This window comes from Urocitellus parryii, chromosome 2 (assembly GCF_045843805.1).
Source record: "Urocitellus parryii isolate mUroPar1 chromosome 2, mUroPar1.hap1, whole genome shotgun sequence".
NCBI classification, from domain to species: domain Eukaryota; kingdom Metazoa; phylum Chordata; class Mammalia; order Rodentia; family Sciuridae; genus Urocitellus; species Urocitellus parryii.
The window spans coordinates 174,818,529-174,842,141 of record NC_135532.1 but is presented as its reverse complement, the minus strand read 5'-3'; the positions used below and the strand labels follow the sequence as shown (position 1 = coordinate 174,842,141).

The 23,613-nt window shown below is 32.3% G+C and overlaps 1 protein-coding gene across 7 annotated transcripts in view; it reads left to right on the top strand.

Moving 5' to 3' along the window:
- Positions 1–23,613, top strand: part of Dlg1 (discs large MAGUK scaffold protein 1) — a 263,303-nt gene that overhangs the window by 133,295 nt on the left and 106,395 nt on the right. For 4 of the 7 annotated variants that reach the window (XM_026379198.2, XM_026379200.2, XM_026379199.2 and 1 more), the window contains exons 6-8: positions 4,655–4,753; positions 17,937–17,990; positions 21,852–21,902. In XM_026379198.2, the coding sequence (XP_026234983.1) occupies positions 4,655–4,753; positions 17,937–17,990; positions 21,852–21,902 (204 nt within the window). The remainder of the gene's footprint in view (positions 1–4,654; positions 4,754–17,936; positions 17,991–21,851; positions 21,903–23,613) is intronic. The other 3 variants (XM_026379203.2, XM_026379202.2, XM_026379201.2) reach the window with 1 other exon arrangement.

The following is a 23,613-nucleotide window of genomic DNA, read 5'->3' as shown; positions in this document are numbered from 1 at the left end:
TCATACACACATTTATGTCATTATTTATTTTTGTATGTGTATACATTGAAAGGTATGTGTTATACCAGTACCTCTAATTCAGTCTAACACCGAAGGTTTTATGCTACTTTTCTCCCTTTTCATATTTATAACTCCCATTTTCTGACACGAGGAACCTTATTCCCATTATTCTATATATATTTATTTAATAGTTTAAAATCCCCTATAATAAGCATTTTCCATCACTCACTGCCCTAAGTGGACTTACTTACTCTGCTCTATCACCAGTAGATCCCCTTTTACTCTACTAAGGACTCCAAACCTCATGCCTGGCTGCTGTTATTGCCATATAGAGACTCCTCAGTTGAGTCCCAACAACACACATCAGCCTGCTGCCACTCTGCCCATGGACACCCACCCTTTCACCCTGGTCAGGCTTCAACACCCTAAACCAGGTTGCTTTCTCCTCCCTATTCCCAGCACCCAGATGTTCTCCTTACCCTACTTGAGAAGTGTACTTTTCTGTTCAATAAGTTGTTGCCTATAGCAAGGTCATGACAGTAAATCATATTCTAGAAACTTTATTTTGTTTACTTCTCTCAATTATGTCAGTAAAATATGAGTTGATGTTATGGATGGTTCAAATTAGGGATCAGTATTCATTAGATTTGATATATATCCAGTTGGTCCATCAGTAGTTCTTTTAGAACCATCCTTTCATGCTTTATCATAAATCATTGTAAGAAGGTCATATAAATGTTGCAAAGAAAATCAGTTATCTAAATTTGTAATTTTAATTTTATAATATGGAATTTTAAAACAATTTTCATAAAAGGAACTGGGTATAAATGGTGATTAGAGTCCCCAGAGGCTTTATTCATAATGTGCTCTTAAAAAATTATGGTAAAATGTATATAACATAAAATTACCATTTTAACCATTTTTAAATGTATTATTCAGTGGTGTTAATTACATTCATAGCATTATACAAATGTCATCACTCTCTGTCTCCAGAATTATTTAATCATACCAAACTGGGAACTGGTTTATAATGGGAACATTTCAGAGAGAGAAAGAACCAGGGAGATTAGTGGTATCTTGGTTATTATATATTGTTGCCTCAGTATTTATGTTGTATATACTGTTAGAGTATGTAAACAAGTCTGGGTGGCGCCTGGCAAATGTTAGAGTCTGTAAACAAGTATGGATGGCACCTGGCATATTGCCAGAGGGAGTGGTTTGTGAAGTAATAAACCAGTGAGCCATTAAGTGTGGAGATTTCTTATTGGTTGACTGATGTATCTAGTTTATGCTAATTAAGATAAGCTGTGTGGAATGGATAAATACCTCTGTTGTCCTACAATAAACGGCTCCCACTCCTGCTGTATCAACATACACAAGTTGTTTGTCACCCCCGGGTTATTCTGCTGCAGCTGGACTGTGGCAATATACATGTATTATATTTGACATTTTCAGTTTAGAATCTTCTTATGAAATTCCCCAGAATTATATCATCCTTTCAATCTTGTTCTCAAATCATCCTTTTATATTTTAATTTCAATCTACTGTAAGAACTAATATTTATGCCTGTTGAAATTTTTTAAAACAGGAAATCCTGGCATCAGGAATAAGTTGAACTTCAGTGGTGAAGTGAAGAGTTGAATAGGCTCCTTAGCTTCTTTAATGCTAAAACACTGAGAGTTGTAATGCCTTTTAAAATAATTAATATGAAATATATTTCCTCTTATTTTTTAGAGAATGTGATGGTAAAAGATGATAATAATTTTCTCTTAATATGTACAGATTCTATCCCTCACCCTGCATTTATAACATTACTATGTATTTGTTTATGTATTTATTGTTGACAGTTGAAAAAAATAGAATTCAGTTTAAAGAAGAAGCGGGAAGAGTGTCTGCACTTATAATCCTGCTCCCAGAGGTTAACTTTCAGACATTTCTTTCCATTTTTTTATGTGTTTCATTTTCCTTCTTTTTTACTTAGTGTTATGTAATAAACAATATCCTATATGACTTATGAACTTATTATTTTTTAAAATCATAGGTTCTGAATTCTTTTTAATATATTTATTTTCATATGGTCCTGAGGATTGAACCCAGTGCCTCACATGTGCAAAGCAAGTGCTCTGCCATTGATCCACAACCATAACCTTATAAATTTATTCTTACAAATAATTTTTAATTGCTATATAATATTTATTCTTACATTCTTATCATTATTCAATCATGCAGACACCTTTGGATATTTAAGGTATTCCTTCCCCAATTACAAACAGTGCTCAAGAGAATAACTGAAAGTTATTTGCTTTTTAAATTATTCCCTTAAGGTAAATTTTCAGAGGTACTGAGTCAGAGTTTAGACATTTTTAAGGCTCTACTTGTTTACTGCTAAATTGGTTTTTCTAAAGTTTTTGTGAATTTGTGTATCTAACAGCAGGTGCAAGAACCTATTTCCATGCATTTAAAAAGTTTTTTTGTAATGTTTTGTGGTGAAATAAATAAAATTATTAAGTGCAATCATAGTATTTGTCTTTTTGTGACTTTTTAATTTAACATAATGTCTTGAAGGTTCGTCCATATTCTAGCATGCCAGAATTTCCTTCCTTTTTAAGGCTAATATTTCATTTTATGTATATACCACATTTTATTTATCCCTTGGTTTGTTTCCACCTTTTAGCTACAGTGAATAATGCTGTATGAACTACTGGCATACAAATAACTGAGCCTTTGTTTTCATTTCTTTTGGGTATATAGCTAGGAGTAGAATTGCTGTCATATGATAATTCTGTAATGAGGGTTTTGAACAGCCACCAAAATGTTTTGCACAGAGGCTGAACCATTTTACAAACCCACCAGAAAGAGTTCTAGTTTGTCCACATTCTTGCCACCACTTGTTATTTTGTTGTGTTTTGTTTTAAGTATAGCCTTCCTCAGTAGGTGGGAAGAGGTATATCATTATGACCCTGATTTGTATTTCTCCAATGACTAATGATTTTAAGCATCTTTCCCTTTTATTTGTAGCCAAACATCATTGGACAAAGGTATCGTCTTTGTAGAAATGTCAGTTCAAGACTATAACCCAATTTTTTTGATTGGGTTATTTGTTTTCTTATTGAGTTGTTCTTTATATATTCTTTGAATGTTCTGAGTATTAAACCCTTAACAGATGTATGATTTAAGAGTATGTTATAGATTGGGAGTGGGGGCAGTGGGTACCAGGAATTGAACTCAGGGGCACTCGACCACTGAGCCACATTCCCCGAGTTGCTTAGCAACTCGCTTTTGCTGAGATTGGCTTTGAACTCCGAATCATCCTGCCTCAGCCTTCTGAGCCACTGGTATTACAGGCGTGCAAAATCACCGTGCCCAGCTTTCTGTAGATTTTCTTTTCACTTACTTGGTAATTTCCTTTTCAAGGTTTTAATTATGATGAAGTCTAAATGATTTTTTTCTTTTGTCAGTGATACTTTTGGTGTCATATCTAAGAATCCATTCCCAAACCCATGATCATGTTTATTTACCCCATGTTTTCTTCTAAGAGTTTTATGAGTTTAGACTTTGTACTTGGATTGTTGATCCATTTAGAGTTACTTTTATATATGACTTGAGGTAGGTAGAGGTTCAACTTTATTCTTTTGCATGTGGATAGCCAATTGTCTCAGCACGATGCATTTTTAATAAATCTCAACTAATGGGTAAAAACATTTATTGTTACAATTTTGTATTCATCATTGAGGATAAGCATAGTTTCAAGTTTCACAACTTTTTTCTTCATGGTTTAAATCGTTGTTAATTCATACTGTCCTTGAACTACTTGGTTTTAGTGTTTTTCTTACATATGTAATTTTGTATAGTAAATGTTTATGAATTAGTTTAGCTTACAGTAATTATACCTTGTTACAAAACACTTTTTTATGTTCTAGAGTCATATCTCTAAACATAACTGAACCAAGCCAAATAAATTATGAAACATAAATATAAAAAACATGTTTGTTTAAATTATATCACTAAAGTATTCTCCTTTTTCTTTTGTTTTTTTTTCCTCTTTTTTTTTTTTTGGCCAGACTGTCTGACACATTGTATACAGTCAGTGAATGTTAGCTGAATTAATGACTATTATAGATAGTTTTAGGCAGTTTATCACTATTCTTGATAGTAGAGATTAATTGTATAGATTATTTAAAGATATATGCATTCTGTTCTTTGAATCTTTTGTCTGTGTATTTACAATCTTTCATAGTTTGCATGGTGGGCTAATAAAATGACTTTGGTTTCTTTAAATGCAAAAAGGAAAGCAGTCAAATACTTTTTGAATGCTAGAAAAAAAATTATAATCTATGAAACAAGTGTCTATTCTTCTAGAGGAAGAGCAGTATTTTAAGTGATTACCTTTTATTATTTTTATTTAAACATCTAAAGAATAGTTTAGTCATTCCTTTTAACTATAGAGTCTTGGATATTATAATGGATACACAATTATTTCTAAAATTTCTGGAGAACATTTTCTCATTTAAATTATAGTAATATATTAATATTTTACCTACTACTTAGTTATTCCTGAAAACTACAATTTATCTTTGTGGCACAACTTTCAGGTATGTTTTTTTTTCTTTTGTTTTGGTGTTTTTCCTGATTTTTTGTCATTGATGATTTTTAGCCAACAGAAGCTGTTCCTCCCTCTTCTCCCACTGTCCCTGTGATCCCTGTCCTGCCAGTCCCTGCTGAGAATACTGTCATCCTACCCACCATACCACAGGTTTTTATTAGTTTATTTTTTCTTTATAAAAATTTCATTTGCTTTTGATGTTTTATTTGTATTCTTTTAAAACTGTTTTAACTTTTTTGTTGTTGATAGATATGGTAATTTACTTTGGGCTTCAGTGGGTATTTTCAGGCAATTAAATATTTGGGATTTAATAATATAAAATTGGTTCAACATTTGCATTTTATTAGGTAGTATTTATGAAATAGGACATATTATAAATATCTTCATAATATTGAATCTCCTTACATTTGTTATCATGCCTTTTATACTTGTAAATCTATTTTAAAAGTTTTTTTAAAATATTTTTGCTTTGCAAAATCTTGTTTAATTTCTAAAGATAATTTAAAAATTGCATTTCTGATCTTGTACTGAATGTATCATTTTATGTAGCACTTTGTTTCCTAATATGTGTTTGTCTTCTTTGGAAATATTCATCATTTTCTCATTTGATTAGATAGCATACTTCACTTTTATTAATTAAAAATAATTGATGATATATCTAGAGTATGTTAGAACTCTGTGCCAACTTCATAACTTTCCTACAAGTAAAACTACTCCAAAATAAACATTTTATTTTAATTTATATGTAACAGTTCAAAATAAAATAATAGCCAACTGTCAGAGAACTTGATTATTTTTCATTTTAAGAGTCTATGTAGTTTCAAGGAATGGCTTATTGACATTAAGTGCCTTTCCAACAGAATTACCCAGAGTGAGATTAATGCTATTAAGTAAAGTATTGATAATCTTTGGTGTGAAAAATCTGATCCACATTCAAAGTGTAAATTAATGCACATAGTAGTAATATGCTAGTTCTTTCTGCTAGGAATATAACTACATCCTCTCTGACACCAGTCTCTTAAACTCAGAAGCTTAATTCTACTCCAAAGTAAATTCTTTAAAAACAAACAAACAAAAACAAATAGATGCTTTCATTCTTAGTCACTTCTATCATTAAATTGAGCTATCATGTAATTGAGACTTTGGTGAAAATGCTTTAATGTGTGATGGTCTTTTCTGATATTTAAACGTATTTTGGAATAGATTGGTTTCCCTTTAATTTTGTGTAACCATTTGAGTCATATACAGTAGTCCCTCCTTATCCAGGGCTTGGCTTGCAGCAGTTTTAGTTATTCTCAATTGACTATGTTCAAAAATATTAGATGAAAAATTCCAGAAATAAAAACTCCTAAATTTTAAATAACTCTTATTACAGAATAGGGTTCATACTTGTTCAATATATTATTTGTTGTTAATCTTTTTTTGTGGTTAATTTATAAATTAAACTGTATCATAGGTATGTGTATATAGGGAAAAGAGTTTTTATAGGATACAGTACTATTCATTGTTTCAGATATCTGTGGAACATCTTAGAACATATCCCTGGCAGATTGGGGTGTATTGTAAATACTAAAATGAATATAATATTGTCCTCCAAGAGCTTACTAGATGTACCAGAGACAAGTTAACAGATAACTCCCATGTGATATGCAAGTAATTACATCAGAGGTGTTTCTAGGGAAGAGCATCCTGTTACCCCTGGACCCTTCAAATTTCACAAAATGTTTGAGTTTTAGGTCTTAAATTATTGGATCATTATTAGTACTGTCTAAAGCATGATCTGATATATTTTTGTTTCATGGATAATCTTAAATGTATCTGGATTATCTGAGTGAACCTTTTTAAAATTGCAAATTAATGCTTGACTGCAGTGCTCTTACTCTGTTTGCTTTCTGGAGTTTTCTGTTTGTTTTGGTTTATTTTAAAATCATTTCATAGTTACATACAATTGAAAAATTGTACAAAGATACCCAAATCCCTCAGTTGTTAATATATGTACTTACCACAGCTGCTTTCTTATTTTTCTTCCTATGTATTTTTTAATGTTTTATGATACTAAATAATCAAGAATATTATTACAGTACAATGGGCTAAATTGGGAAATTAACATTAATACAATGGTGTTGTCTAATGTATGGACTTTAAATACATTTTACTGATTATCCCAATAATGTTCTTTATTAAGGAAAAAATACACAAAATAGATCCTTTGGCCTGCCTAATACCACACACTGCATTTAATTTCCATGATACTACACTCCTTTGATCTGGAGTAACCCCATAATTTGTCTTCAATCATGAGTATGGCAAGAAGAAAACTAGCTACTTATTTTGTAGAATATCTTTCAGTTTGTGTTTCATTCATTTTCCTAAGATTGAAGTCACATATTTTTACTAAAAATTTATTGTTGAAAAATTTATAGGACATAAAATGTAGTTATATTAATACATTCATAGTTGTAAACTCATCGCTATTCATTTATCTCTAGAACTCTTGCAAAACTTGAAACTCAGTACTCATTAAATAGTAATTCCCCATTTCTCCCTTCCCCAGCCACTGGCATTCACTCTGTTTCTCTGATTTTGACTACTCTGAAGTATCTCATATAAGTGGAATCATATAATGTTTGTCTTTTAGAGCTGATTTGTTTCACTTAACATTATGTCCCTAAAGTTCATCCATGTTTTAGTGAATGTCAGAATCCTCCCCCTTTGTTTTCTTTTTTGTTTTGTTTTGTTTTGTTTTGTTTTGTTTTTATTACTTGGCTTGAACCTGGGGGAACTCTAATGCTGAGATATATCCCCAACTCCTTTTATTTTTGCTAAATTACTGAGAGCCTAAGTTGTTGAGTCTGACCTTGAACTTGCAACCCTGCTTCCTTAGCCTCAAAGTCACTGAGATTACAAGTGTATGCCACTATACCTGGCAGAATTTTTTCTTTTCTTTTTGTTTTTGTTTTGGTACCAAGGATTGAACCCCGGGGAGCTTAACTACAGAACCACATCCCCAGCCCCTCTCTTCTTCTTTTTTTTTTTTTTCTTTTTGAGACAGACTTTTGCTGAGGCTGACTTTGAATTGATGATCCACCTGCCTCAGCCTCTTGGGCCAGTGGAATTACAGATATGCACCTCTGTGCCCAACTCTTGTTTTCAAAGGCTGAATAATACTGCATGTATTACACAACTGATACATATATACCCAAAATGTGGTGGTCAGTTTTTTGTTGCTGTAAAATACCAGACAAGAACAACTTAAAGGAGGAAAAGTATATTTCGGCTCACAGATTAAGAGGTTTGGTCTATGGTTGGTAGAGTCCATTGATCTAGGCTTGAGTTGAGGCAGAACCTCATGACAGAGTGTGTGGCAGAGGAAAACTAGTCATTCATGGTGACCAGGAAGCAGAGAAAGCTTGAAGAGCCAGAGACAAGATATAGTCCCTAAGAACATGCCCCCAGTGACTTGCTTCCTCTAGTCATGCCTCACCTGCCTATGGTTACCACACAGTAATAATTTTAACACATTAAAATTATTAATCTGAGGCTGGGGATGTGGCTCAAGTGATAGCATGCTCGCCTAGCATGCGTGAGGCACTGGGTTTGATTCTCAGCACCACATAAAAATAAAATAAAGATATTGTGTCCACCTAAAACTAAAAAATAAATACTTAAAAAATTATTAATCTGTAAAATGGGTTAATCATTGACAAGGTTATAGGCTCTCAGAATCTAATCTTTTCACATCTGAACTTTGCTGCATTACCTAACACATGAGCTTTTGGGGGGGACTTTCTAGATCTAATTCATAACACCATGTTCCATATCCATCCATACTTCAAAGACCTCTGGATTCCCTCCACGTTTTAGGTATGGTAAATAATGCTGCTGTGAACTGGATGTAAAAATCTCTATTCTAGACACTGGTTTCAATTCTTTGTAGTTTGTACCTAGAAGTAAAATTGCTTGATCATGTGGCATTTCTTTTTTTAAGGAGCCATCGTGCTGTTTTCTGTGGTTATACCATTTGACATTCCCAGCACAGTGCCTAAGGGCTCCTATTTTCCCACATACTCACCAACACTTGTTGCTTTTGTTTTCTTGACAGTGCCAGCCTTGTGAGTCTGAGGTGGCATCCCATTATTGTTTTGATTTAATTTCCGGAATGATTAGTAATGTTAAACATATTTCATGTGCTTATTGCCCATTTGCATATCTTCTTTGGAATAATATCTGAATAATTTATTTCCCAGATTTTAAATTGAGTTATTTATTTTTTTGTTGTTGAGTTTTAGGAGTTCTCTGTATGTTCTGGATATCATTCTCTTACCAGAGATAATTTGCAAATTTTCTTTTCTATTCTGTGATTGCCTCTTGATTAGTTGACAGTGTCTTTGCTACACAAATTTAAAATTTTTTCACAAAATCAAATTTGTCTACTTTTTCTATTGTTGCTGTGCCTTTGTGTCAAACAAAGGAAATCATTGCCAAACCCAATGTTTTGAAGCTTTTATCCTCTTTTCTCCTAAGAATTTCATATTTTTAGATCTTACATGTATATTATAGATTGATTTTAGATCAATTTTTGTCCATGATTTTTATTTCTGGATTCTTTTCTCTTCCACAGTCTATATGTCTGTCTTTATACCAGTACTCTCTTATTTTGCTTATTGCAACTCTGTAGTAAATTTTAAAATCAAGAAATTGCAAATCAAATGGTTTTCTTAATTTCCTTTTTTAGATTGTTCATTGTTAACAGAATTGTAACTAATTTTTGTATGTTGACTTTGTATCTTGGTACTTTGCTGAATTCATTAATTAGTCTTAACAGTTTTCTCTGGAATCTTTTTATGGACTATCAGCTGTGAACAGAGATAATTTTACTTCCTCCTTTCCGATTTAAATGTCATATTTTCTTCCTTATTGCTCTGACTACAATTTCAACTAAGCAAGTAGTGTTATGTTGAATACTCTAGTAAAAAGCAATCATTTTGCCTTGTTTTTAATCTAGAGGAAAAGCTCTTAGTCTTTCACCATTGAGTGTGATACTTGTTGTGGGAGGTATATTCATGCAAAACATGGCTTTTATCATGAAGTATATGACTTTTAAATTATTTCTAGTTAATAAGTATTTCATCTTGAAAGAGTGTTTTGTCAGATGCTTTTTTGCATCAATTAAGATAATATGTGTTTTTTTTCTTTTCAGTCTATTGTGGTATATTGCACTGATTATTTTTATGAACCATCCTTGTATGCCAGGAATAAAATACCACTTGATTATGATGTATATTCCTCTTAATATAGTGCTGTTTGCTAGTATTTTGTTAAGGATTTTTGCATAGTGTTCATAAAGATGTGGGTCTGTAGTTAAGGATTTTGCATTAGTGTTTTTAGGATATTGGCCTATAGTTTCTTGTTGTTTCTAGGTTTCTAGATTGTACTTGTTTCTTTGGCATCGGGGTAATGCTGGGCTCATAAGATGAGTATGAATATAGTCTTTTCTATTTTTTTGGAAAGCTTGAGAAGGACTAATGTTAATTCTTTAAGTGCTTGATAAAATTCACCAGTGAAGGTATCTTGTCTATGATCTTTCTCTGTGAGAAAATTTTTCTATTTTTTTCCTTCAGGGGTGTAGGAGGGTGGTGCTGGGGATAAAGCCCAGGGCTTCCAACATGCTAGGTGAGTGTTTTACTAAGCTAGATTCCCATTCACTGTCAGAAGATTTTAATTATATTCAGTTATAGATCTGTCCTAATATTCTTTTGTTCATGATTTAGTCTTGATAGGTTTTTTCATTTGTAGGAATTCTTATTGCTTATCTAATATGTTGACATACATTTGCTTGTTCATAGTCCTTTTATAATCCATTTTACTTCTCTAAAATTAGTAGTTAATATCTCTATTTCAATTTTAGTAGAAATATTCTTCCTAGGTTCAGACAGCTAAGGATTTGTTAATTTTGTTGATCTTTTCAAGGAGCCAAAAAGGGCCTTTTTAATTTTCTGTGTATTTTTATATATTTATTTATTTTTCCTGGTTACTAGGGATTTAACCTGAGGGCACTTTACCACTGACTAAAGCCTCAGCCCTTTTATTTTTATAGTTTGAGACAGGGTCTCTCTAAGTTGCTGAGGGCCTCCCTGAGTTGCCGAGGATGTTCTCAAACTTGTGACCCTCCTTTGTCAGCTTCCCAAATTGCTGGGATTACAGATCTGTGCCACTGTGCCCAGCTCTCTTTAATTTTTCTGTTCTCTATTTTATTTTTGTTCTCATCTTATTTCTTTCTTTATGTAGCTAGCCTTTTTTTTTTTTTTTTTTTTTTTGGTAGCACTTAACCTCTGAGCCAGATCCCCAGCCCTTAGAGACAGGGACTTGCTGAGTTGCTTAGGGCCTTATGAAGTTGCTGAGGCTGACTTTGAACTGAAAATCCTCCTGCCTCAGCGTCCCAAGCCGCTGAGATTACAAGTGTGCACCACCATGCCTGGTCTGTAGCTAGTTTTATGTATAGCTTGTCCTCTTTTTTCTAGTTCCTTAAGTTGTAGTGTTAGGTTGTTATTTTGGTTTTGATCTTTAGCACATTGTTTATAGCAACACATTTCCTTTTTAGTACTATGCTATTTTCACTGTGTCTTGTAAGTTTTGGTATATTGTGTTTTTGTTTTCATTCATCTATAGATATTATCTAACTTGTGATTTCTTCTTTGATCCACTGATTATTTAAGAGTATGTTAATTAATTCCAACAAATTTGTAATTTTTCCCATTTTTGTTCTGTTATTGACTTCATCCTATCGTGGTCAGAGAATATACTTTATATATCTGTCTTTTAATTCTTTTGGGACTCATTTTGCTGGCTATGGTCTCACTTAGAAATTGTCCCATGTACACTTGAGAAGAATAAATATCCTGTTGATGTTAGAGTTTTCTATATATGTCTGTTAGATCTACTTGGTTCATAGTGTCATATTCATTTCTACTCTTAATTATCTTTTTTCTAGTTCTTCTGTCAATTATGGACAATGGGGTAGTGGTGCTCAAGTCTCCAACTATTATTTTTGAACTCTTTCTTCCTTTTGTTTCTTCAATTTTTGTTTCTTATGTTGTTATGGATGGTTACTAGGTACACAGATGTTCATAATTGTTACGTATTTCTGAATTGAAGCTTTTATTCATCTATAATCTTAATTTTGTAATCTTTTTTTATTTGTAGTTTACTTTGAGTATAGCTACTTTTGCTCTTTTTGATTTACTGTTTGCATGGAATATCTTTCTATCCTTTACTTTCAACATATTTGTATCTTTGAATCTAAGGTGAGTCAGTTACAGATAGCATGTAATTGAGTCATTCTTTTTTTTTTTTTTTAATCCATCTGCCTCCTGGTCTTGTCTTTTGATTGAAGAATACAATTCATTTAAAGTAATTGCTAGGAAGGAAGGACTTTTGTCATTTTTTATATACCTTATAACTTAGTTTGTGCCCCATTTCTTGCATTATTTTTTTCTTTGGCATTTAGTTGATTTTTGTAGTAAAATATTTAACTTTCTCAATTTCTTTGTGCTTCTACTTCTTTGTCATTGCCATGGGATTACATTTAATATCTTAAAACACTCAGAATATGAATATATGTAAATTTAGCTTTAATAACATTTAAGTACTCCTCTCTTTTAACAGCTCTATCCCCACCCTTTCAGTTATTTGTGTCATAAAATTGTATCTTTTTTTGATAGTTATAGATGAACAGCATGCCCTTGCTTTATTTATTTATTTTCTTATGCAGTGCTAAGGTCAAACCTGGTGCCTTACATATGCTAGGCAAGTACTCTGCCACTGAGTTACAGCCCCAGCCCACAAAATTGTATCTTTATATATTGTATATTCAAAAACATAAAGTAATAATTTTTATTTTACTCTCAAATATGCCGAAGACAAAGTGTGTATTTACAAACCAAAGTTAAAATAATTGTTGTGGTTTACTATAATAATATTAACTTTTAGACTACTAGCTTACTTTAGTTACTTCGTAATACTGACTTCAATTATTTACTAATAATAACTTTCAAATCAAGCCCTGGCCCATATTCCAACTGAAAATAAAAGATCTAAATTACTTGAAAATTTCAAAAATTTGGGCCCACCAACTTGATGGTGGGAAATTCCATATTATGAAGCTTTATTTTAGTCATGTAAAATTATTTTTAAAATATTTTATACAACTACCTACCTTCAGGCTATTAGTGTCCTTTCATTTCAACCTATAGGACTACCTTTAACACTTCTTTCAGGAGAGATTTAATGATAATGAACTCCCTCATCTTTTGTTTATCTGGGAATGTCTTAGTTTCTTTCTCACTTTTAAAAGGACTATTTTGCTGAATAAAGTTTACAGGGTAATTTTTGTTTGTTTGCTCAGCCTTTGAATATGTTCACTCACCACCTTCTGGCATTTAAAGTTTCTGATGAGAATCTGCTAATAATCTTTTTGAGAATCTCTTGTATGACAAGTAACTTATCTTGCTACTTTGAAAAGCCTCCTTTGTTTTTGACCTTTGACAGTTATAATATGTCCCAGTGTGGATATCTTTGACTTCATCTTACTTGTGAGAGTTCCTTGACCATTTTGGATGTTTATATTCATATCTTTCACCAACTTTGGGAAATTTTTTCTTATTTCTTCAAATATTCTCTTTGCTCCTTTCTTACTTCTCCTTAGTATTCCACAATATGTGTGTTCTTTCTGGTATCCCACAGATAACACATTCATGCTTCAGTAACCTTTTTTTCCTTTCTTTGCTCATCGTTCATACTTCCATTTTTGTTGATTTATCATTTTCTTGACCTTTTTCATGGCTAGTTATTTGAGGACCTTTAAAGTAGTTGTTTTAAAGGCTTTGTTTAGTAGGTCTGCTATCAGGTCTTTTTCAGAGGCAGTTGGGTTGGTTTATTGTTTTTCTTTTGAATGGACCATATATACATTTCTGTTTCTTTGTATGCCTTGCAATTTTTTGTCTAGCAAACTGCATATTTGAATTTGATATGTAATAACTTTGGAAATCGAATTCTCCTCCAAGATTTTGTTAGCTATTGTTTGTTTGTTTGTTTGTTTATTGTAAGCTGCCAAGAGTCAACCAGAGTTGTAAACTTGAGGTCTTCTCAAGTATTTTCTGAGCCTGCATATTCCCAGGCCTGTGGTGATTTTCCAGTTTCCCCTATATATGCCATAACTAATGTCCTAGTCTTTGTTGTGAAAGGTCAAAAAGATTTTTTTTAAATGAAAGCAGGGTATTATCGTGTGGATCTAGAATGTGCCCCAAAGGCTCATGTATCAAACGCTTAATTCCCAGTTTATGAGGCTATTGGGAGGTGGTAGGAACTCAAGGAGGTGGGGCCTAGTTGAAGAAGGTAGATCACTGGGGCATGTCCTTGAAGGATATGACTTATTCCCAATCTCTCTGTCATTCCTTCTCTCTCCCCCTCTCCCTGTCTTTCTCACTCTCTTTGTGCTTCCTGGCTCTGTTCCATCATGTGCTTCCCAAATGCCCTAAATGATAAGGCCAAGCAACAATGGACTGAAACTGTGAATCAGAGTAAACCTTTTCTTCTTTTATATTGTTTATGTCAGGTATTTTGTTACAACAATGGAAAGCTGAATAACACACAGAGAATGAGATCCATGGAAGTCAATTCAGGCAGATTTGAGGGGGAGCTTACAATAATAGAGAGAGGGGGAAAAAGCAGTTGCCATTGCCTCTTTGTCTACACCCCTGTGATCAGAAGAGACAGCAGTTAAGAGCACAGATCTCTGGTATTTGGTGGACAGGATCTTTTTTGCCTACCATGACTCTTGCAAGCTATGTATAAACAGTTTTATGAAAACTACACAGCTAGCTGCCTGCCACAGGACTGAGGGAAGGCAGATGGATAGCTACTACTATGCTAAAGCTGCAAGTGACAAAATTAACTGTCCAGGCCTTCATTTGGAAGTTGTGATCCTTGAAGAGAATCCAGCATTTCTAGATACTTAGACAGATTATGCCACTGGATTTGTTGTCTAGGTATAAAGAGATTTACTGTGCTTCTTACTTTGCCATCTTCCTAGAATCTACCCCATTTATTTTTTTAAAATATTTTATTGTTTAGTTATAGTTGGACACAATACCTCTATTTTATTTATTTTTATGTGGTGCTGAGGATCGAACCCAGGGCCTCACATGTTCTAGGCAAGCTCATTACCACTGAGCCATGACCCCAGTCCCCCCATTTATTTTTTATAATCACTTTAACCTACAGTGATCAACTCAGTGATAGTATGTTTCAAATTAAAATCCAAGATTTATCTCTGGGGTTTGTGAGGTCTACATTTGAAAAACATTTGTTTGGGAAGGAGAGAAAGATTAAACAAATAAATACAATGAAACTTTAATAAATGCTTAGAAGGAGAAATAGAATGTACATTGTAAAAGAATATTTTCTAAACTGTTAATTTTTGCCTATTTTTAAATAACTGGTTCTTAAAATTATTTTAATACCTTTTTAAAAACATTTTTTGCCCTCTGAAATTTTGTAAGAGTGTTTTGATATGTTATAACAGTAATCACTATAAGATCCTTTGTTAATGCAATAGAATAGAATAGTAAAAGTTGGATGAGCAAGATTAAATTTAAGTGTTATTACTGATCCTTGGGTCAAATTCCTTAGGACTTGTTAGTTCCTTCAACTGGATTATCTTTGCCTTTTTACTATACCTCTCCCCAGTCTCTAACTTTATGGTCCAAATTGAAACATACACAGTGCTGTGTATTATTATTAGTAAATAATAATAGATAATCACTTAATATGACTTCTTGGAACCTCACACAGTACTTTTGGCTGAAGACAGATGTTGGTATGTCTTTACAGATGGAGAAAATAAATTTGGTAACTATTTTGGTTTATTGTAATCCAAAGTCAGTGAACAGTAAAGTGAAGTAGAGAAAGGTGAGATTCAGTAAGTGCTTTTTCTTCATTTGATTCTCACCATTCCCTTATGATACTGGGAATCAAACCCAGAGCCTCAGGGTTTCTAAACAAGTGCTCTACCACTGAGCTACATCCCCAGCCCATTTTAATTTATTTCAAGACAGGGTCTCACTAAATTGACTAGGCTGGCCTCAAACTTGTGATCCTCCTGCCTCAGTCATTCAAGTAGCTGGGATTATAGGTATGCGCCACGACACCCAGCATCTTCATTTGAAATAACTTTCACATAGATTCTTCTCAGATCTTTTTGTTGTTGTTCGATTTCCTGGTTAGCATAGTTTATATGTTACATGTTGTGCTACTTACTGTCCTTGTTAAGATTCTCAAGATGATTAGCTACTGTTTTCTTGCCTTTTACTTCAGCTACCTACAAGTCTATATTTTCTGTAGCCAACTTTTCTGCTTACATTCCTTCAGAAGCATCCTATCTTTTACTTTTGTTGCTAGTATTGCTTTAATTTGATGCTAGGACATTGTAATTTACCTCCCAGACTCAAAATTTTGCTACCCCTTTCCTTCCTGTTCCTACCTCCACCAATATGGAGAGGAATGGAATGTTATTCTATCAGATACCACTTCTATAGTTTGTAATATATGAAGTTAAAAATTTAAAATTAGTAGGTAAAGTTATAGTTGATTCCAAGATTGATATTTTATTCCTCATTTACTAACACAGTCTTAGCTATTTTTATCAGAATACCAATTCTAACTCATAATATTTCACAACTGCCTTAGTTCTTAACCTCTTTCAAGTTGTGTATTTGACTCAATATGGTTTTGCTTTACTTTTTTTGTTATACAAAATTTCAAAAACTCTCAGATATCAAGAACATGATACAGTGAACACCATGTATATCTATCACTCAACTACAACAGTAACTTTAACATAACTTGTTCTTTTTGTTGTCTTCTTCTATAATAGCTTAAGTAGACTATAGTAAAGTTGCATCATAAAGTTTTTTAAATAAAGTAAAAATTGTCAATTTAAGTAAGTATATTTTGCCCCTGGAAAATGGATCATTTCAAATATTCATAAAATCTTAAATGCCTATACATTCAGTAGTCTTGCTTAAGTAGCAATGTTAAAAGTAGATATTTTGTTCATTAAGTTTGATTTTCACTGAATCATTCAAAGGTTGACTATTTAATGGTAGGGTTGAATATATAGTGGTTAATGTTCTGTTTGTATATATGACAAAATATTAACTCCTCATTCTTAAATGCCACTTTATGTAGCCTGAATACATAGTGTGTAATTATTTGATGTTGAAATTGTGTTTTCTTTAAGTATTTTATCATGTGATCATTCAGATCTAGTACTATGCCGAAAATATTGTATCATTTGAATTCTGAATCTTCACCTTTTTTTAAAAAAGCCTATGCATTTGGGAAGAAAACTGTTATTTTGTACTATAGTATTCTTTCATACAATTCTTTAGTTAATTAGAGAATTATTAATGTTTATAAATATAACTCCTGAAGTTTGTTTAAAAGATAGTCGTTTTATTCTGTGACAATGTTGTTCAACTTAATTGACTTAATTCTTTTATACTATGCAGAAGAAATAATTTTGAAGGAGATTCTATTAGTTTTCTGGTACTTCTTTTCATTTGATATATTTGATAAATTATATTCTTTAGTATCATCCAAATAAAAATGACTTCTAACTTAGCCAGAAAACCAAACTTTTTTCATTTTATTGTTTATTTTTCTACTTGATGTTTTGTGCTGTGACAAACCATTATTATTCCACGAGTGGTCTAGAATAGAAGTCAGTAATTTCAACCAAAAATAACCAGGAGCTTTTACATTGAGAATGGTTTGAAATCTGACATTTGAAAATTTCAAACTTGCCTAAGTTTATGACTGATTTGTTTCTGTGACAAGTCTCCCCCTCCTGCTCTGTCATTTTTAAATATAATGTGGGGAATAATTTTTTTTCTGGATAGGAAAATGATTGGAATCTCCATGAGATCATTGGAAATAGAAACCTTGGATTTCTACAGAAAAATTCTTTTGATTACACTAAAGAGTATTCATGGATTTTATGAGAAGGCTGTGATGGGCTTCTTTGCAAATCTTAAAATTAGGTCCAGTTTAGCAGAAACAGCAATGTATTTTTAAAAAGCAAATCTTATATAACTGTATATATGTGATTTTTTTTCTCTACTTGTTGTTGGAAACTATTCATTATATAGAGAAATCATAAAATTATAACTTAAGAAATCATAAGTCTTTCATATGGTTTTAACATTTGTGAATAATATATGAAATGTTTTTATTTTCTTATTAAACTAATACATTTGCAATATCTTCTTTAAAGGCAAATCCTCCTCCGGTACTAGTTAACACAGACAGCTTGGAAACACCAACTTATGTAAGTTCCATTTCCTCCTTACTTTTAAATAATTCTACCTTCCTGTTCTGTTTTTAACATATATACAAAGATCACAGGATTATTTTTGCTAATACATTTTACTTACGATATCTGCTACAATATACTATACCTATAATTACCATAGTAAATGAAGCAGTGTTTCAGTTGCTTTTTTTTCATATTTATACAAAGCAAAATTGTTAACAAAAATTATGGTTTAATTTCTCAAAGAAAGATACAGAAATGACCAACAGATAAATGAGAAATTCCCAATATCACTAATCATCAGGGAAATGCAAATTAAAACTACAATGAGATATCATTTAATACCTATTTTGGTGGCTATTATTGAAAGACGAGATAGCAGGTATTGGTAAGACTACGGAGAAAAGGGAAACTTTGTACAGTGTTACGATTGTAAATTAATAACAGCCATATGGAAAACAGTACAAAGGAGTCTCAAAAAAATTAAAGTTAGAACAGATTGCCAGCAATCCCATTTTGGGTATATAATCAAAGGACATATCATTATGATATCAAAAAATTTCTGCACTTTCATGTTCCCTGTGGTATTATTCACAATAGCCAAGGCGTTGAAATGACCTAAGAGTCTTGTCAGGAGACAAGTAGATAGAGAAAATGTAATATATACATAGAGTAGTAGTACTAGTTAGCCTTAGGAAAAAAGGGAAATGTCTTCATTTATTATAATGGCATTAGACCTGGAGGACTTTATGCCAAGTAAAATAAGCCAGGCATAGAAAAGACAAATACTATATCATCTCATTTATATGTGGAATCTGAAAAAGTAAAATTCATATAGAATAGAATGGCAATTACTAGGGACAAGGGATTGGAGAGATGTTGGTTAGAGGATATAAATTTTCAGTTAAGTGGTGCACTGTGGTACACACATGTAATCCCAGCAACTCAGGTGGCTGATGTAGGAGGATTGTAAATTTGAGGCCAGCTTCAGCAACTTAGCAAGACCTTGTCTCAAAATAGAAACTAAAAAGGGCTATGGATATAACTCAGTGGTAGAGTGCCCTGGATTCAATCCCAGTACCACAAAAGGTAAAATAATTAAATAAAATAAAACTTCAGGTATATTGAAAGAATAAGGTCTGGGGAGCTTTTATACAGTGTGGCGACTAGAGTTAATAATGATGTATTGTAGGCTTTGAAATTTGCTAAGAGAATGGATATGAAGTGTTCCCAGCACCAAAAAAATAAAAAAGAAAGCTAAGCTTATGGTAATGTACTATTCTTGATCCTTAGTATCCCAGTGTGGATGTGTTTAATATTATTAAATGTCTTTATCCTTGAAATTAGCATGCAGTTTGAAGAATTGAGTATCAAGAAATAGGTTACTAGGAGTCCTATATAGCCTTCTCACTTTTCACCTTTTTAGAATCACTCCATGTTCCTTGGAATCCTACATCATTTTAAGTTAGCATTAAATTAAGCACCAGGGACGTTTACTAAACACTGACCTTGTACGGAGACGAATGGTGAAAAAAATATCAAATTCTTTAAAGTAGAAATCATAAGCTCTCAATATCAAAATGTTACATGTTAATACTGATGGGCTTTATAAGTGTACTCAAATGAATATCTTTTCCAAAACAAAATTTCAGACTATTTAGAAATAAACATAAATAAAGCCCAATGTGGCAATTGTGAGATTTGACCAAAACCCTGTACTGAGGAATATTTATAAATATTAATATGTTTTTAAAAACAGAAAAGAGTGCACGTAAATGAATCGGGGATTTTTTGACTCACAGTGGTTTTTTTTTTCCCCCAAGCCTAAAGAAACAATAAAGAGAGTATAGCTGAATATAATTTTTTTGACTTATACAAAAAGAACTTCCACTCATGTTGACAGGATATGTACAAATATGTCCTCCCATAACCTCAGATGCATACTGATGATATATTAGAAATTATATAAATGCTTTTATAATGTATACTCTAAAAAATAAGAGAAGAATGTCTTTTTATTGCTTTTAAAAAAATTTGTTCTAATTAATTATACATGACAGCAGAATGTATTTTGATTCTTTGTACACACGGAACACAACTTTTCATTTCTCTGGATGTACATGATGTAGAATCGCACCATATGTGCAGTCATACATGTACCTAGGGTAATGACATTCATCTGATTCCACTATCTTTGAGTTGAATGTCTTTAGATGAGAAGAAAGTTGAATCAGGGAAGTAATCGAGTTTAACTCCATGAGAAACACAAGAATTAAGAACCTAAAATGATAGTAGAGATGGATTTTAATAGCCTTCAAGAAAAGCTTCCAGTCCCTTCTATTAGACCATTAGAGTTCCTTCACTGTAGTACAATGAAGAAAGCAAAGTGGCTTGCATAGGTTTCATTATTTCTGTTGAATTTGATTATTTGATATCATAATCACTCCTCTATTCCTTGCATAACAAACCACCTAAAAACCTGGTAGTTTAAAAGAACCACAGTTCATTATTTCTCATGATTTTCTGAGTTAACTGGATAGTTCATCCTCTCTACATAGGTTTGCTTATTTATTTATTTATTTATTTTCCCCTACATAGTTTTGAGTGGGGCACTGGAAAAGACTGGAAGATCAAAAATAACCCCATTCACATGGCTGGCAGTTAGGGCTGGCTATTAATTACAAGTGTAACTGGAGCTTTTGGACCAAGGTCCTTCGTTTCTCATAGGTTGCTTGAATTTCCTTACATTATAGATGTTGGGTTCTAAGAAACCCATGCTAAGACCTAGGCAATTACTACAATGTATCATATGACAATCTCACATCATCATTTGGGCCACATTTATTTTTTCAAAAGTAGTCACAGTGCTTGCCTAAATCTGAGGGAAGGGAAAATAAACCTTACTCTTGATGATGGGATGATTTAGTCATTGCTAAGAGTATGTAGGATGGAAGATATAAGACATCTTCAGAAATGTAATTTATCACTCTTTCATTTGATTTTTCCTAACCTGGTATTGGTAGAAATTTTAAATCAAGTATTCATGTCTGGGTTAATCTGGCTTCCTCATTATAGAAGTTAGTTCTTTCAGGAGAGAATAGGGAATGAAGTTGATGGGGGAATAGTAGATGAGCAAGATCTTGGATGGTGAATTTGACTTGGACATGAAATGTATAAGTGAAATTTGTGGCAGAGCTAAGCATAAGTTCAGATATGGAGGTGGGAAATTGTAGGATGTGTAATGGGAGGACCAAGACTTCAAATTAGATGTTATGTGAGGAGCATGACGAGAGTGGGCTACGTTTAGGGTTGAAGGTAAGTGGTAGATTGGGGTCAGTTCATGCAAAGCCTTGATTACCAAGCTGTGAAGTTTGAATATTTCTAGAAAGGGAGCTTCTGAAAGCATATTTATTTAGAGGAAATGTGTTATTAGCCTGAGCATTATAAAGATCCATCTGTTTAAAACAGAATGATTTGGACAATGGAGAAGACTAATGTAAGCACTTGGTAGATGGCATTCATTGGCAGAGAATGAAGAAGTAGGTAATGGTTTTCAGAAAAGATAAATTATTCAAATTAGAAAGTGTTGGCAGCAATTAAATATGTGGATCAAGGCCAAAGACTGAAGAGTTTAATAATAGTAAAGTTGAATGTATCTTCCTGTCGTGAAAGTTACGATACCATGAATGTTGATTCAGGCACATTTATACTCCTCCATTCCTTGAAAATCCTCCCTCAAATTATTGAGATGAATCTATATTATTTGTTTATTGTCACATTTAACAGGTTTTCATTAATAAATCATGCAAAAATTATCTTGCCATTTCAGATTTTTCACTTTTGAATTTCTGAGCTGCTTCTCTTTTCCCCCATTAGGTTAATGGCACTGATGCAGATTATGAATATGAAGAAATCACACTTGAAAGGGTAAAAACTATTAATTTCCTTAATCTATTGTTTTAAGAAACTTTTAAATACACTGCTCAATCATGTAGAATCCAAGGGAAATAGTCTTTCAAAAACAGGAAAATGTAATGTTTTCTTTTGTAAGTTCACAGATCATCAAATTAATCATAGCATTTTCAGAACATGTTTCTTTTCTTTTAATATCCCTTTTTAAAACAATTTTTCTGTTTTAAAATAGTTTTAGATATACAGACAAGTTGTAGAGATAATACAGAGATTTTCCATTTTTTCTGGACTCAGCTTCCCCTATTGTTAATATCTTACATTGTTAAAGTACATTTGTTTCAACTAATGAACCCGTATTTATGCATTGTTGTTAACTAAAGTCTATACTTATTCATAGTCTCTTAATTTTTGTTTTTCTTTTTCAAGGTCCCATCCAGGAAAACACTTTCCATTTTGTTATGTCTTTTCAGACTCTGATAACTAGTTTATCAAATTGTTTTAAAATTTTGCTTTTGTTAAAATTATTATTATTCATTTTAAGTAAGTAGCATGCTGGTAACTACCATTGCATCAGTTTTCTTTCCAAATAATAGTTATAATCTAATGATTGAGTTCTAATGCAAGTTCAAAAACTTATGTATTCCTTCAATGAGGAAATAACTTAAGGATGCAATTCAGATATATAATATTTCATTTTTATGAAATTTTCTGCACTTAGAGATGTTAAATCTGCACTTAGAGGCATTGTGACTGCCTGCCATGTATGAAGCCTTGAGCTCAATCTCCAGCATTGGAGGGGAAATTTTGTGTTCAATTTAATTTGCATTTTAGTAATGCACCCTGGACTGGTCAGCAGTTGGGGAAATAAAGTGTTCACACAAGTAAATTGCTTAAGTAACTGAATGTCTGCATATTTAAAACTAATATCTTAGATAATTAAATATGTTTATGTTTGAAGCCAGAATAGACTCTGAGGGAAATATAGATCTGGGAGTCATCTTTATTGTCTGCTACTTAAATTCAGCTCACCTACTTAAGTGGATGTCTGAGTTACATCCAAGTAAGCACAATATTAATGTATTTTCCATATTTTAACATGGTGTTTTATAACTTTACCTATCTTTTAATTTATTCTTCCTTGATCCTTTCCCAAAGCCTTCTAAATTCCTTAAGTTTAGTCACGACTCAAATATTGTATTTTTTCCTGTTTGAAGACTGAGTACCTGAATAACTAGGTAATCTTTCCACAGTCTGTTAGTACTGTTAATGAGGTTGTAGTAACTCTTTAAAGAATTTAGACTGAAAAAGGTATTTTTAAGTTAAATTAGAATTTTAAGACAAACAATGGTGGTCTAGTTATTTAAGCTATGTAACAGTGAAGTAATAGGTTCAGATATATCCATTTACTTGAAAGCTAGAATTAGAACATTCTTGAAAGATAAATATTTCTTGGATCATTTGTCCTTAAAGACTCTTTAAACCAGTAGAAGCCTCTGTGAAGAAATAGTATTCAGAAATTTCATTTCTTCAATTTGTAAAGCAAACAAAAAAATAGAGCTGCTTTGTCAAGACTTAACTTTACTTATCAAGAAAGCTCACCATTGTTTAAGTTCTCAAGATGGGTTTTTAGTATTAAAAAATATGTTTTGATAGTCAGGTTTATTGGTTAACATGTCAAGGATTGAAGGCAGCTGTTACTTAGCAGCTCCAATTTCATCATTTTAAA